Here is a 17,477-nt window from a genome sequence, read left to right on the forward strand (position 1 = left end):
TTACACATGCTATGTGCATGCCTGGAATTATCTCTTAAAAAGTTGCAACTTTCCGCTGTGCTGGGAGATAACTGGTTTAAGAGTGCATCAAATACTTTTCAGAAATAGGCTTTAAAAATCATAAAAGAAACTGCTATATCCAAACAATGACTGTGAAAGCATTTATAATTCAGCCCATTATGTTCCTGGGATTATACAGTCCTGTAATGACCTACAAAACAGGAAGACCTCACTGAACATTAACAATAATTTTTTCTATCTCTCTGGAATGAAAAATGCCTGCTTTTTGGCTTTTGTTATGTTTTTTGTAAACACTTATGTAAAATGTGAACCCTGCTAAATATGTATTGAGAAGAGATAGGATTTCAAATGGATAACTACTAGGGATTGGGGGCCCCAATGGTGGGGAACATCAGAGGTGTCTCAAATGTGCCCTGGCCAACAGCAAGGTTGTGCCCAGTGCCTACAAATCAGTCATTTGCCTTGTACCAACAAGGGTATTCTATGAAGCACTAAACTGAGGGACCCAGAAGGTCTGGAGATTTATTAAAATTTTTTGAAAGACTCCTGATACCATCTCTGCCTAAAATGACCACAAGGGCTACAGCAAAGAAGGTATTTGAGACTGATGAAACACATACTATTTGTTTAGAATTAAGAATCAAGGGAAGAAAAAGAACTGAAGATAACCTGCACAGTGTTTACAATAATAAGACAAAACTCCGGGAGTAGAATGATAGTTAAGCTGCAGAAAGGTTATAAGAAAAATAACGATATCAAGGCAAAATTTTAGGTTCCTAAGAAATGTCATTAGATATCACTTTGTGCAATAGAGTGACTAAAGTAAAAGGAGATAAAAAGTAAAAGGTTCCTTTCTACTCTAGAAATAATAATACTTGCAGGAGCACTTAAAAGTTTAATCCTTGTTCACTCTAATGTAGTGTAGACTGTCAGACATAGAATTGACTATAAAAGTATCTTATTTAACAAAAAACAACTATACTATAGTTCACCAAAAATTTGTTAGGTGGCCATATAGAAAATAAACATACAAGAATAAAAGAAATTTCCTAGCTATCAATAACTGATTAGAAAATAAAATAATAAATATATCATTCACAATAGCAACCTAAAAATTAAATATATATAGATATGCTTAAGACTATCTTTAAGAAGAAATATCATGGATCTGTAACAGGAAAATATTAAAATTTCACTGTAAAAAAACCACTGGAATAAATACAAGTTGGATCATGTTTATGAATGGAAAAAAATAATATTGGGAACATATCAATAATTCTAAAATTATTTTATAGATTAAATATAATTAAAATCAACAATTTTGCATTTTAATTGACAAAGTAATCCTAAAATTTACTTGGAATGATAGACAATTAAAGGCTAAAAACTTCAAACAAAATAAGACAAAATGAAAAGCAGAAAGAATTAAGGTGTAATTTGTTTTACTAGATATTTAAAAATATAATAAAGACACAATAGTTAAAATGTTGACCCAACAAATTAGAGACATCGATAAAACTGAACAGATGCTTAGAAACTAAGACATTCACCCAAATGAGAACATCATATTCAATAAAATAGTAACAAGATCAGTGGACAAAGAGAGAACTGTTTGATACATGGTGCTGGATAATCAGTTGATAATTTAGAAAAATATAATTAGAACCTCACCTCTCAACATAAATAAAAATAAACTAAAGATGGATAAAGGGCTTAACTTGATATAAAAAGCAACATTAAAACATTTTAAATATAGGTAAGTGAAATCAGAGAATACTTTCCAGAATAAAGGCAGTGAGGAAAGCCTAAAGAAAAGTGCAGGTCAATAACCTAAAAATTGTTCTCTATATACATAAAAAAAATTTAAGCTAAATAAAACTGTCACAAATCTGGCAAAAATTCTATATAAAACACAGAATAACTCATATAAAGTAATGAACAAAACAGTAAGCTCAAAAGCAAGTGCTCAACTGATTTAAACTGTTTACATAAGAAAAAATACAAAAAGCTAATAAATGTACTGAAAAACCTCAACTTCAGTAGCAATTAAAGAAAGAAAAGTTAAAAAGGAAAAAATTTTCCACCTAAGCATGTGTCAAAGTTATGTACAATGCCAATTCTCAATGTTGGCCAGGGTGCGGCAGAAAGGCCATCTTTAATCAGTGCTGGAAGAAGCATGCTTTGGTAGAATTCCTCGGAAACTCAACATAGTAGGAACTATTGGGATCTTTACAAATCACTGGCACAGGAAGGAGGCAGGCACAGTGGCACATGTTTGTAGTCTCAGCAACTCCAGAGGCTGAGGCAGGAGGATCCCTTGAGCCCAGGAGTTTGAGACCAGTCTGGGCAACATAGTGAGACCTCGTCTTAAGTTAAAAAAAAAAAAAAAAAAAAAAAAAAAAAAAAAAAAAAAAAAAAAGATGTTGGGGGAAGAAATTACCAACATTAGGGGAAAAAGCAAATAGAGTAGAATAGTATACAATCATTAAAATAGTATTTTGGAGGAATAGTTCATTATATGAGAAAATTCTAATAATGTAAAAAAATATATATAAACCTAAATAAACACTTTGAAGTAGAGTGTTAGATAAGGAAAAGAAAAAGGAACACGAGAGAGAGAAGGAAAGAAGGAGTAAAGGGAAGGAGAAGGCAAGAGGAGAGAGGAAAGAAGAAAAGAAAAAGAGAGAAAAAGAACAGCAACAACAAAAATATGTCTAGGTGGAGAACAATCCAAATGTTCCAGCAATTATTTCTGTGCCGTGAGATGTCCTATTTTTTAATTTTCCTCTATAGCCTTCCATATGTTTGCAAATTCTCAACTGTGACCATATATTATTTTTATAACTAAGAAAAACATAGTCATTTTTAAAAGACAATTAAGGGTAGAAAATCCATCATGCTGCATCCCTATCAGTCCAAAAAAGAATTCGACACTGAGACAGGGGGAGTTAAAATAATGAGAGTTTGGCTATATTCCCGGGATGCCAAACCAATGGGTTAGTTTAATTAACTTGAGGAGAAAAGTCAGTCAATGACTTTTGAATTAGTCACTGAAAAGACTGAAAAGTTCACAGTGGCATATTAGAGACGCACCACTGGGGTGAAGTGAAGTAAAAGTTGATGATGCCATGTCACTGATATTTCTAGAAATGGTCTAAAAGCTAACTAAGAGTTATTTCTTTGGTCCTCCCTATCCTGACAGGGAGAGTGAACTCCTAGCATGGTCCTGCTATATTTTTGCTGCTGCAGAAACAAGGTTCTCCCCATCTGTCCTGCACACACCCAAAACATGACATTCTTTGGTTTTCTTCCTGTTCCTAACTAGTAAGTATGAAACAACTGTGGTGGAATTATTTTGCTCATTTTTTAAACAACATTTTTTAAACACTCATTTTTCCCAGAGTGAGTTTTCGAGCTTGAAGATATTCCAACCTTATTTGTCTTTCTTCACATCTCCACTGTCTTGAGCCTGCTTATTAGCACTTATATTCAAACATTAAGGGAAAAGAACTTGAACTGATTATTTTTTGCTTCTCTGCTAAAATCCGCATTTTGAAAAAGAGGTTAACAAAGATGCTCCAGCAGGGTTTTAGGAATTCTGTTTGCAAAAATAAAATGTGTTGTAAAGAATGGAGGGTGGAGGCTGAATCTAACTAAGTACACCTGAACATCTTGCAGCTCAAGCTGTATGTATCCTGAAGCAGTAGCTTAACAAATAAAAAGTTGTTGGTGGAATTGTTTACTTTATCTATATGCTATTCATTTTTTCCATAAGGAGATTTATACATGATTAGAATGCATGATAGCACAGATCGCATCTGCCAAACGATAAACTCTAGCCACCTTTAAGAAATATTTTCCCAGTAAGCCACTTAAGTTCACAGAACAAAAAAGCTTTTCTTCTTTAATAAGTTAAAAACAAACTGCTTCATCTATTAATAAATGCACACATGTCACTAGGATAAAAAAAATTCGTGGTGGCACCTGGATCATTTTAGAAATATTTTTACTAGTTACCTGTTTTTTCGTTTTTTTTTTTTTTTTTTTTTGTACTCTATTAAACTATAATCGGAATTGTTACTATCTGTTATTAGGAGACTATATTATGGTTTGTCCTTAGCCAAATGGCATGCTTTTAACTGTTACGAAATCCACAGTAATGTTAGGTATTTACCAATCTCAAAGACCATAGCCCTATTTTTAAATCTAAACCTGTTTTAACTTCTATCACTTGAATAAAACATTGAATTGTTTGCTGTTTTACAAATGTTGTTATCCCTTTCAGCCTAGATATGCTTGTGTTTGAAGGATTTAAGGAAGAGTTCCATAAGCCTAGATCTTCAGCTGACTTCTGTTTTACTACAGTCTTTGGGCTGAGGTTAAGAAGGAGGTAATATCAGAGTTGGCAATATTTTCTTGAGTTATTAATTTTTAAATTTCACATTCATAAGAAATGGCAGTGGCCTCAGCACAGATCATTTCTTTTAACAGAACGGAAACGGGAAGAAACTCATAAATATTTTCAAAACCTCCCCAGTATGGCACACCGTGACTGGTGATCAATGGATCCTCATGCTTTGATATGTTACAGCGGGAACTTTCAGAAATGACTTACTGGGTTGTACATCTGATTGAACAACTGCTCAGCTTGCTACATTGCAAAGTTGGGGAGGCATTGAGGCACAGACAGGGAAAGAAGGAAAGATCCAGAAAAACAGCATTAGCTCAACAAATTCAGTGCATTCGCACAGACGAGTTGGTCATTAAAAAAGAAGAAATTTCAGTTTCTAAACATTCCACAGTGAAAGTGAGATGCTCTAGGGAAATACAAATGTTGACTTTGGCTCCTAAAAAAGAATAGCTGGAATAAGAAATTTAAGGTTTGTGTTACTTTCCCTTTCTCGAGTTAAATAACCCATGAAATAAAGAAAGCTGTCCACTTTTGATGATACATGAAGTGCTGGCCTCCAGCAATGAATCAGAAGAAGTACTTTTGGCCAAGTCTGCAATTTATTACCTGAACTTCAAAGATGGTAATAATAAAAGATTAATTAAATCTTATCATTGAATTTATAGCTCTTCTTTTATATTAACACAAGCCTGAATTTTCTATTCAGTCTATCTTCAGAAAAATACAGATTAGCAAACAGCAGGTTAGCAACAGCAAAATATCAGTAAGACTTTATCGGATTAACTTAAACGGGAAAAGAAAAAAATTTAAATCAGCAGGACCAAAATACAGTATTATCCATTGCCTACTACCAGTTTCTACTGTTGTCTCAGGATTAATAGAAAATATAATTTTCAAAGATATTCTATTGTGTTCCAAGTGCTTTAGAATCTATAATATTTTCTTGTCTATTTTGTGTTGAAGATTTAAATTTTTGTGGATTTAAATATGCTGAATATTATTTTAAATAGCATTCTCAAGTTATATTTTCTAAATACCTGCACTATTTATCTGGGGCTCAATGTCAACGTGTAGAAGGTGAAATATTGTAGAAACTATTACTTTGCTTCAAGCTAAGACACACTTTTTAAGAGCCTCAATTACTTTTTCCTTCAACTTGAATGAAGTAAAAGACAATGTTATCATGGTTTAAAGAAACTCCCTCCTCAAGTATAATATCAATTGAAAAATTACTAAAAAGCATAAATCATATTTTGAATTGCCATTGCTTCTCAACTGATTTCTAGTCACATAGGCTAAGTTTACTCCCCCATTTTGAACCTCAAATACTCTTTTGAAAGACAAAATGATCCATACGTCAATTATCAGTCTCTTCTCAACTCCTGGGTATCTATTTAAGATTGATGAATGCACTTAATTATAAAGCACACTCATAATTTGCAATTATGCATTATTTGGTTAGTATCATTTTGTCAGCCTCACTAATATCAGTAACAACTTCCTCAGACATGAACATTTATAAATAGTGGGATGGAATGTATAAGGGAGTTCCTTTTCTGCCTATAAGCATTTGTCATCATGAAGTATTTGAAGGCATCTTAAATTAACACAGTATCATAAAGGGTTAAAGTAATTATGTGTGTGAATGTTCTCCACAGACTTTTATGTAAAACCTCCCTTTACCAATGTCAAGCATTGTTTATAAGACAAAAATAAGTTTAAATCACTATTTGGATTTCATTGCCACTGGCAGACAAGGTTTCTGTTCAACGACACACATCTACAATATCGTGTAGATTTTATGGGAAAAATACCTGGACACTCACAAACCTTGAGCAAAATTCCACTGGGAATTTTTGGTGTATTTATGACATAATAAAACTATTATGTTTTCAGCTTTCATTTAGTAAACCTTTACATTTTATTCACAAGTCACGTACCCTTTTATTTAAAAAGAGGCCCAGACACACTTAAGCTTTTATAGCTGCTTATTTTTCCATGAGTAAATGATGTGTTTATATGTATATTCACATACTGTTGGCTTATATTTTCAAATATTTCATGTAGATCTCAATTTTTTTAAGGTGATGGGTAGTTGAGGTTTTTACGGAACTATTTATTAGCAGAAATTAAAGACTACTGAAAAAATATTTTAAACTTTTGAATTTAGTTAATGCTAGACAGCCAAAAATAACAAAATAGCATCTGCAGGTTAGACATAAATATATTTAAATTATAACTACCTTATTTAAACTCACTACACTATGCACTTAGGAGACAGTATAAGTAAAGATTATGTATATACTTAGAAATGAGTTATCTTTTCATAAATGAAATAGGTCCTTTACAGCAAGACAACCATATTTGTTACTTTAATTCTAGTGACTTGGTAGAATGTTAAAATACTGTCAGGAATAATGCTAAAATGTTTACAGGATTTGGTCTGTGAATTTCAGTATGTGGTGTCTACCTGTGAGTCAAAGGAAACCATACACTCTGAGTGATCACAGGGGCAAACCACAGCTATGTTGAAAGAAACTATATTGAATTGCATAAATGTTGATTGATTGAACTAGTCAAGTCATTACATGAAAACTATAAGCATCAGTATGTGAATCTCTTCCTTTTAATTACTAGTGGATTTCAAATTCCCATAGATGATTTACACTAAAAAGGAGGGTGCCGAACATGTACCTATAGAAATAATAAATGGGGTCCCCTGATCTCCATAACAACGGCTCATCAGAGTAGGTGGAGGACATCTTTCATGCCCAGGTCTATTTGAGGCCATCTTTCTTTGAGACTCAGCACACTGTGACTAAAGTAAAATAGTGCAGAGGATGGTCATAAGGAGCCAGTGAATTTCTCTCTCTCACAAAGCTACCTTAGAGCCTGCCTTATGATCATAAAATTTTTTTAAATGAAAAATATTTTTCATAAGTTCATCCCTTAATATGCATATCATAGATAACATTTTGTAGAGCACATTTATATAGATCAAGAATGTATGTCATATACCCAATACATCACATCCAAGTCATTCTCCATTTAAACACCCTCAAATGGGCAATTTAAATTCTTTTATTTATTGTTCAAGATTTCTGCTTAACTAAATATTGCTTGAAGTAAGTGAGATGATGAGTGGATTGGGAAACAGATTTTTGCAATATAGAGATTTTCTTGCTGTTTTGTTATTAAAGGATTTGATCTGTGTATTTATCTTTTTCTGTATTAGCAAGTAGACTTTCGTAGTGTGAAATTTCTCATGACAGTTTCCTAATTATCTCTGTAAAGTGAGTACCATATAGTAACATTTCAGTTATATATTGCATCATACAAAATAGTATATTACATTTTAAGATACCCAGAGTAATTCCTTCACAGATATGCGATTCCTTCACATCCTTCACCATCCATGTCATATATTTTCATAACTTTAGCCGATAAATCCCCATCCCGGTGTGCTATGAATTATACATAGTCAAATTTTATTATATACTTTGTTTGATTGTTTAGATTCTTATCATCCCTTTTGAATAAGTTTATGAGTTGTCAAAGGGAAACAAAATGCTTAAACTCATAATGTTATGAGTTTTATGTGAACAATGAGTGCAGACATACCAAACAACACAGGGAAAAAGTCAAAGTAACAATGCATGACTGGAAATGCACTCCACAAAAATGTCTGGGTCAGAGAAAACATGTTAATGCCACCATGTAAATATCCTATTTCTTTTCCAAAGCCTTCTATCTACAATAAGCTTTCTTAGAGAGTAAGGTCATTTTGGTCAAAAATAAATAGTCATTCTACAGAGATGCCAGGGACTTGACAATTTTGGTGAACTTCTAGAAATTTAACAATGTCAGAAAAGCTTTTGCAAAGTTCTAATACAAAAAAAATGACCTACATCTGAAAGTAGCAAAAGTTTATTAACATCTAATGTGGATTCCGGATTCTGTGACTTGTTGAAAACATTTCTGTTTTTCTTTGTTGATAGCTGAGATTTGCCCAGAGAGTAATGGCTGGTTTTTATAATATTTTTAACTTCTGCTACTATTTTCATCTATTTTTCAAGTTTTTCTTAAACAGGAAACCTAAGATAATTTTTCAGGTTCACAGACAGATTTGATAGACTTCTTAGCAATAAAGTTAAGAGTATTTAATTAATTCTTTTATCAGCAGACAGCAACAGATAAGGGGTTTGTTTCTTTTTAAAAATGTCTCTTCCTGTTCCATTTTATAAATTCATTTTTAAATGAGCATGATTTTTTTCTCAGACTTCACTTACCTTTTTTAACTGTGCTTCCAATTTGCTACATTCCTCTTTCTTTTGTTCGATGGCTATTTCTAGAGACTTTAATTTGGAATCCCTTTTCAGCCCTGCAGAGGCTAATGAAGATGCATGTTCTTTGAGGTCAATTAAACTAGACTGAAAGAGAAAGAATGTGAGTGAGTAAAACACTGAAATTTCTACTAGCAATGCCTTCAATTTGAACACATTGATTCTATACATAGCAATAAAGTGTGCAGTAGACAGAAAGGGTAAATATAATCTTACTAAGGTAACAATAGTCAGCTTTGGTCAGGAAATTAAAGTGGGCCAGCTTACAGAATGAGTAGGATCTAATTGCCGTAGAATCAAATGTGACCAAATGGTGTGGTCAGTAAATGCATGTTTCATGTCTCAAAGTCATGCTAATGATGTAAGTCCCAAGGTGGTCTTTACATGTCATAGCAAAACAGACACCCTGAACCTTCCATTTACATTTATTGCTGTCAGACTATGCAGACTCTGAGACAAATATGAAAGAAAATACTGACTTTAATGCTTCCGCTCCCAAGAGCAAGTCAAACATAAAAGAAGCCTCCTATTACGTTTTTATCAAATCCCATCTCTTTAACAGAGAAACGATCAATGGTTTTACAATCATCTTCTGGAAAATCAAACATAAAATTATTTTTAAATTTAGAGTAAACTTTATGTTCACGTCCTTTGCAATCTAGATTTGACAGATGTGATGAACCTTTCCAGCTCAGACATGGGGTTACCTAAATTGTTCCAGTCACTAAGCATGTCCAGAAACCAACAGGTTCCACATATAGTCTGAATTCCAAAAACTAAAGAAATAAATACTTGCATATATCACTGAACGTGACTTTGCAACCTAAAAGAGCAATGTTTGTCATTGAATAAGAAATAGCAACATCTAACTATGTGACTGAGATGTACAGGTTTTACCCCAAAACAGACTCCACGCATTTCCTTCTTACTCATTTGCATCACCTAGGAAGACACTAAGGACACAATGGTCTCTCTGTAAACGATGTCGGCTAATAATTTATGCTGGGTGGCTTCATTGGCACTGGAATGACCTTTATGATAAAAGTCACCATCATCCAGCAAGGTGCTTCTAAAACCCTCTGAGGAACAGGTGAGCCATTCTCATTTTTCACATCAGGAAACAGAGGCTTACAACAGCTGAGCATCTTGTCAAAGGTCTCTTAGCTAGTAAAGGCAGATATAGGTCTCAAACCCAGGTCTACAATTCCAATTTCAATGTCCTTTGTTATATAATTCCCACAGAAATAAGAAAGGACATTATAATCCAGTCACTTTGTCATGGTGAAGACTATCATCACTCCAATTAAATCATAAGCTCCCTGCTAACGGCAACTGCATATTGTTTTCCTTTATAAATTTTAAATTGCCGGATGCAATAGCCAGTTTTAATCAACTTGGCTAGGCTCTAGTCCCCAGTTATTAATCTAGGAGTTGCTAATAGAAGGCATTTTGTAGACATGACTAAAATCTACCATCAGTTGACTTTAAGTAAAGGAGATTATCCTCAGTATTCTGTGTGGGCCTGATCCCATCAATTGAAAGGCCTATGAGCAGAATTCAGGTTTCCCTGGGGAAGAACAAATTCCACCTATTGATTGCAGCATCAGCTTCTGAGACCTTCCAGTCTGCTTTTGCTGATGGCCTGTTCTGTGAATTTTGAATTCGCCTAGCCTCCGTAACTGTGTAAGCCAATTCCTTATGAGAAAGTTCTTAATCTGTAGAAAATGTTTAACGTGGTTCTGTTTTTCTGGCAGAACCCTGACTGACACGCCCAGCCCAGTGCCAAGCACATCATGCAGAAACAACAAATGTTTACCAAAATGTCTATCTGAAAGTCATACAACGTTGGCATTATTTACAAAACTACTTTCACTTATAGCTTATGCTCCACCACGTCATCAAGATCTCTTTCCATTAGAAATATATACATTGATTTTAAGGTGCAAGCCCACAAATAACACCCGCAACTGAAGAAGAATATGCTATAAACAAAGTCAAAGCTTTCCTATCTTCTGTCGCATACAAACTAAGGCATCACAGATCCTCCTACTCAGAAGCAGCAGTGGAAGCTAGAAAGAGAACTCCATTCTTTATTTTCATAACAAAGAAATAAGCTCCTTTCTAAAAAATAAGTAGGTTTAAATTTTAGGAAATATAGATTTTATTTCTGGGTTTCCTCGAAACTCCTCTTACTCATCCATTATTTTCCTTCTTCATCTACATCCCTAATTTATTCAGGACTTTAATTTGTGTGGAATTATCAGTACCCTATGAGTGAGGAAATACTGCGGAGCTGGGAGATAGACAACTGTGCTGCGGTACCGTCCTGCAGGGTGAAAGGTCTATGATAGCTCTAAAGAAGATGGACAGTTACAAGAGACAAAAGTAAGTGTGAAGGGGCCAATTGCAGGCAATCTCCACATATCTCAGAGTTATGAGGATTAAATAAAATAATGTGTAATTACTGCTTCTCATACTTCTCCACCAAACTATCCCCAAGAAAACTGAGAGGGTTATAGGGATTGCTTGAAGAATGGAGGAATAGCCCAAAGCACCCTCTTCATAAGCCCCAAGCAAGAATTTCTTTAAAGTGTAAGATGTTACTTTAAAAATACAGGTAGCACTTATATTCTGTATTCATGTTTGCTATGGCATAAAAAAATACAGCTCTAAGTTATTTACTATAATGTAAAAATAATATGCCAGAAGAGCAGCCACATTTAAGCTCTACCTTGGGGTCCAGCATGGTACCACATCTCCTAACCTGAGGGAATTGGGTGGTTCCCTTTGAAAAGTACAAATGAATGTAAAGCACTCGACACAAGGAATAGTACATAGCAGACACTCTAATAAAATAGAGACATTATTATTAAAATCATCGCTGCTGTTGTTATCTCAAGCAAGGGATCGTGGGCCTGTGAAAAATATAGAATCCTTTAAGCCATGCAAATGTGGTAAGACATAAATAAAAGTTTCAAGGAGCTACATTGTATATAGTTAGCAGAGCAGAGAAGACAGGCATAGGGCATCACAGATGAAGGAAGTTACAAAAAAAAAAAAAATTCCTTTAAATTCAGGCAGCTTTACAAAAGCAAAGTTACCACATTCCCCAAGCCTTAATATAGTGCCTCCAACTAACTCTCTAGTCTCTTGCAGCTGCACCGAATATGGGTTCATGAGGACTATCAATGTGGTTCATTTGTTTTTCCAGACTCACCTCTTTCTCAGTGAGTTCAGCCTGTAAAGCATTGACCTTCTCTTTCAGGTCTTTGTTCTCTTTTCGGAAGGATTCTATCTCTTCTAGTCTTTCCCGATCATCTCTTTCTCGCTGTTCTTTCAAGCGCTCAATTATTCTCTCCTGTAAGGCAATTAACAAAAAAGAAGAGGTGAGAACCCATCAGTGTATATGCCAAAGCATACTGCAAAAGAAAACAAGAGGCAGTACATCCAAGAAATGCTCTACAGGAATCAACACACACAAGAAACTCAAAATCGGATTCATGGGGATAGGCTGTGCATAATAGCACTTGGGAAGGACAACCAATACAGCTTTTGACTTGTTAATAAAAGTTAACATCACAGGGCTGCAAAGGAACTTAATGTTCAAGTTCTGTGGCTGCTCTTGGTTCATGGTAGTATCCAGCAAATTTCTAGAGCACCTCTAGAAGAGGGAGCTTCAGACACCAAGACTCCAGACCTGACACAGCCTCGCACAGGAAAGGAGAAGCAGAACATGCCTCTTGGCTCAGCCCTCTTTGCTTAGCCTCTTCATTTGGCATCCAAGAGCCTTCATTGGTTTCTGAAGACTGTTCTCTGGCTGGATGGGAATGAAGCGGGGCAGGACCCAAACCCTCCAGGACTTAGAGCTGGGACTCATTGTGAGAACTTGAAACAAAGAATCAGCCCATTGTGTATGTGATTTTCTAGTGTGTCTGAGGATGTTTACTTCTCTGTTTTGTCAATGGTTTCTTGATAGTCAGTAGAGACTCCAAACCACTGGCTGAGTTTGAACAAAGTTCAGCAGCAGCTTTATTTTATTGAGGGCTTACTACATGCTAGGCACTGTGATGCGCTCTCCTCATCAGTCCTCATCACAAGCGTAAGGGCAGATCCAGTGCTCTTGGTGACAGCGTAGAGGTGAGGAAACCCAGAGCTCCGAGACACAAGGTGGCCCAGGTCATAAACAGAAGGCCTCCCACATCCTGGGCTCTCGGACTGTCAGCCACATCCATGAGACCACACTGCCACAAACATACACCTGGAACCATTCAGGGAGGTCTGCCTTTGACTTTCACACTGAAATGAAAACGCTGCTTTGTAGACTTCTTTTCCAAAAATAGGAAACCTGCCTGATATCAAAGTAAGAAACTTACACACACACACACACACACACGCACATGAAAATTCCATCTGCATAAAGCTTGAGTTATATTTCTGAAATCAGTTTGAAATTATCCAACACATATCTAAACTTCCTCTTGAATGGTCATGTTAAAAAATACTGGTGCAACAACTGTAACTGTGGCCAAGGATCCTGATATTATCTTTTATATTCTTATAATAATTGCATAGCACAAGACAATGCCTGATAAATAAGACAACTGTAAAATAGTATTTAATGCAGAGGGAAGTTAGTTTGAACACTTCTCCTATGATTTAAGATCCCCTGAGGAAGCAACTGTTCTACCCCACTGACAATAATTTATGTATCTAATGCTTTCGGCGGAGGAGGTTCCATTACTGTTTTCCAATTACTTAAAAACACTTTAAATGAAATATATTATTATAATAGAGGAGGCAGAAATATAATAAATGAATCAATTAATTGCCTATATTTGCTTCTTCTTGATCCCAGACCTAGTTTACCTACCCGTGACAATGGTGAGTGGATGACTATGTGATCCACAAGAGAAGGAAATGGCCACAGTACGTGGTCAGTCTCTCAAGAGTTTTCAATGATTTCAGCAACTGAGCCTTTGCTGCCTTTTGTCTACACTACAACCAATTACCCAGTCACTTCTCCGTCCCATCACTTCCACTACATGGCTGTTGGAGTGACATTTCTAAAGCTCCAAAATGACCTGTCGCCTCACTATTTGGAAACCTTCCCAGGAATCCCTCTGGCTGGACCACGTGGCACTTATTCCCACTCAGCAGCCTTCACATGGTTTCACCGCATGATCATCCTCCCAGCCCTACTTTCAAGAGGGCAGCACTAAAATCCTTTGAGTCTTTTTGACCCACAGCTGGGCGAATCATCTGGCATACAACAAGCAATTAAAAGAGTTGAAGGAAGGAAGGAGAACTCAAATGAGGGATCATCTTGGCTTCAAAGAAAAGGTAATAAAATTAAGCAGGCATGTTAACAGCCAGAAGGTGTCAGAATCGTTTGGAAAGTAGGTCGATTTGCTCTAATCACTTGTACTATTGACTGGGCATTGATGACAAAAAAAATCAACAAGCACTATAATGTTTTTAAGTGTTATTGATGATTCAATACTACAAAATATTTCTCCGTCAATCACAAAACCAATTTAACTGTCAGCCGCGCAGGGCCAGATGTCAAAAACATGTGTTAAAAGGCCCTAATATGCCATGATGTACTTGATTAACAACTAACTTGCAGAAATTCCAACAATGTGTTCTTGTTTTAGTCTTATTTGCATTGGCAAGCATTCCTTGTGCACTCATCTGGCTCTGCACAGGTTTAATCTATTTGTGCTTTATCACAGGGTGGGAACTAAATTACAGCGGCCTCCAGCTCCACTATCTGGCTTTCTCCACTCCTTATCTGCTATGTGGCTACAGCAAGGCTTGGCGAGACCAGCTTTAGAAATACAGTGGGTTCCGTCTCTTGAGCTTCTGTGTGTCAATCCTAGAACCAAGTCATATTCAATCTTAACTCACGGAGAGGCATTATTCTTTGCACTCTGTTAATAGTTGAATAAGTTCCTGGAAATTAAAAGGAATAACATACTCCCTAGGATGCCATAATCCAGGGGAAATGGTGAATACTGCCTGATAGATTCTTTTCATCAGCCAAAAGACAGCGAATAATTAAATGTACTTAAAAATCCATGAGTTTTTATTAATCATTTTGTTTCACAGCATGCCTTGTTACAGAGGGATCTGTGCAATTAAATGTGGATAAAAATGGGACTTGTGAGCAAAACTCCACTTAAAGGAGATTGTGATGTTGCCAAAAGCACAAAGATCTTTGAGTTTTAGTCTTATTCTATCACCTGTGAGCTAGGTGGCCTTGGTATAGTCCAGAGGAGGCAGCAAAGTCTCAACCAACGACCAGCTTAGACAGGGTGGAAACGGCTTCCAGGAGCGGTGGGTTGAGAAGTTAGCATGTGCCATGATTAATTAGCGATGTCTTCCTAGGCCCAGAAATGGGGGATGATGCTGTACATGTCATTATTTTTATTTCCGGGCAAGTCATTTCACCTCATTGAACCCATTTCCCATCTTAAAATGGAAGAGCATAGACTTAGTGTTTCTCAAAATGTAGCCTTCTGACCACTTGGATCAGAACCCTTCAGTATGTTTACAAATCAGAGGTTCCTGGGCTCCACAGCAGAGCAGCTGAATCAGAATCTCTAGGAAATAGGACCCAGGAAACTGTATTTTAAGAAACCTCCTAGATGATAAGATTATTTGGATACACACAAAGGTTTGATGCATACTGGAATACTCAAAATAAATCTTCTATTCTTTGTCCTAAGATAGAGAACCTTGCCAGTTCCTATTCAATGGTTTTATCTGTACTTTTCAAATACACTAGGCATTCTGATTTTGGCACCTTTAAAAAATTCCCTCCACATCCATTGCTCTATGTTTGCTTTTATTCTTCATTGCTATGAAAAGTTAAAAAACAGATGCAAACAGAATTTGGAAATAAATAGCTCACAAAGCCAGTATGCAGAGCTCTTTTGTTTGACTTGAGCATCATAATTTTTAAAAATCTGAACTTGAATGTTTTGAAATAGACCAGGGACCTGCAGCTTACCATAGTCACCAGTAGTCCCTACTACACTTCAGCAAAGCCACACCCCTCATTTTTGTTCCCTCCCTGGCCCTTCTAATCATCTAAGTTCTCAACTCCTTATCTATGGTCCAATTCAGATGCCATGAGCCTGAGATTGCAGATCGGCAAACTTAATAATTCATTGTCAAGGGAGTTCCAGGACAGCATGAAACTTAGAGGTCAGCTAATAAAAATGTGTATTTTGAAGATGAGGTACTGAGACCCTGAGAGAAGAGGCTTGCCCAGGTGATGTAACTATCAAGCAGTGAAGACAGTCCAAGGGAGCCAGGCTCCCACAGACCTCAGATTCCTTCCCAGACACCCCCTCAGTCTCAAAGGAAGTACTTAAATAAAGGGAGTAGTTTCAGATTTGGGAATTACTTTGGGATTTAAGCTAGAATAAATCAAATCTTAATAAGGTCCAGAAAAAAATAATAAAATCCTGCCAAGAATTCATGACATGAAAAATTATATGGTATATGTTTACTTCTGTGATTTTTAAGAAAGAAATCAAGAGGTAGAAATGGGATGATATCATACAACCCAAAATTTGCTAATGAACACATAAGCATTAATAGTTTTTGAACAAACATCCCCTCATTCCAATTTTACAAATAAAACTACTACAGAGAGCTCTGGAAATAAATTATTAAAAGATGAAAAGAGAGTATCTTTCCCCCAAAAGTCATCTTATTAAATATTCTTGTAAGTTTTCAAGTAAAACCTTATAATTCTTATACTTTAATCCTGAAGTTATAATCTTTCAATGTTTTAAATTGTTACAGGATTTATAAGTTTATTAACCAGCAACTGTTTCTCCTCCATGGATTTTTTGAGCAAAATTAATTTGGAAATACATACTAAATATGATGTCAAATAAGGTAACTCAGTGTCAAACTCTACATTTTTTTCTTACAAAAGCCTCATTTTAGTTGTTTGCTATATTTTATTTACATTCTGGGATAGGTGTGCATGACGTGTAGGCTTGTTACATAGGTAAATGTGTGTAATGGTGGTTTGCTGCACCTATCAACCCATAACCTAGCTATTAAGCCCAGCATGCATTAGCTATTTTTCCTAACACTCTCTCTCCCTCCCACCCCTCCCAACAGGCCCCAGTGTATGTTGTTCCCTTTCCTGTGTCCATGTGTTCGCATTGTTCAGCTCCTACTTATAAGTGAGAACAGGCAGTGTTTGGTTTTCTGTTCCTGCATTAGTTTGCTGAGTTTAATGGCTTCCAGCTCCATCCATGTCCCTGCAAATAACATGATCTCATTCCTTTTCATGGCTGCATAATATTCCATGGTATATATGTACCACATTTTCTTTATTCAGTCTATCATTGATGGACATTTGGGTTTGTTCCATGTTTTTGCTATTGTGAATAGTACTGCAATGAACATAACACACACATGTATCTTTATAATAGAATGATTTATATTCCTTTGGGTATATACCCAGTAATGTTCTTTATTGTTCTAGGTCTTTGAGGAATTGCCACATTGTCTTCCGCAATGGTTGAACTAATTTAGATTCCCACCAACAGCATAAAAGCATTCCTTTTTCTCCCCAGCCTCGCCAGCATCTGTTGTTTCTTGACTTTTTAATAATTGCTATTATGACTGGTGTGAGATGGTGTCTCACTGTGGTTTTGATTTTCATTTCTCTAATG

The 17,477-nt window shown here is 35.8% G+C and overlaps 1 protein-coding gene across 17 annotated transcripts in view; it reads right to left on the reverse strand.

Moving 5' to 3' along the window:
* LOC105482397 (ELKS/RAB6-interacting/CAST family member 2) overlaps window positions 1–17,477 on the reverse strand; it is a 981,466-nt gene that overhangs the window by 491,728 nt on the left and 472,261 nt on the right. For 14 of the 17 annotated variants that reach the window (XR_011620093.1, XR_011620095.1, XR_011620096.1 and 11 more), the window contains 3 exons: window positions 11,993–12,133; window positions 8,722–8,862; window positions 4,637–4,672 (listed from right to left, as the gene is read on the reverse strand). Coding sequence is in view for 12 of the 17 variants with exons in the window: in XM_071091912.1 (XP_070948013.1) it covers window positions 4,637–4,672; window positions 8,722–8,862; window positions 11,993–12,133 (318 nt within the window). In the remaining 5 variants the exon portion in view is untranslated. The remainder of the gene's footprint in view (window positions 1–4,636; window positions 4,673–8,721; window positions 8,863–11,992; window positions 12,134–17,477) is intronic. The other 3 variants (XM_071091917.1, XM_071091918.1, XM_071091919.1) reach the window with 1 other exon arrangement.

This window comes from Macaca nemestrina, chromosome 2, assembly GCF_043159975.1.
Source record: "Macaca nemestrina isolate mMacNem1 chromosome 2, mMacNem.hap1, whole genome shotgun sequence".
NCBI classification, from domain to species: Eukaryota; Metazoa; Chordata; class Mammalia; order Primates; family Cercopithecidae; genus Macaca; species Macaca nemestrina.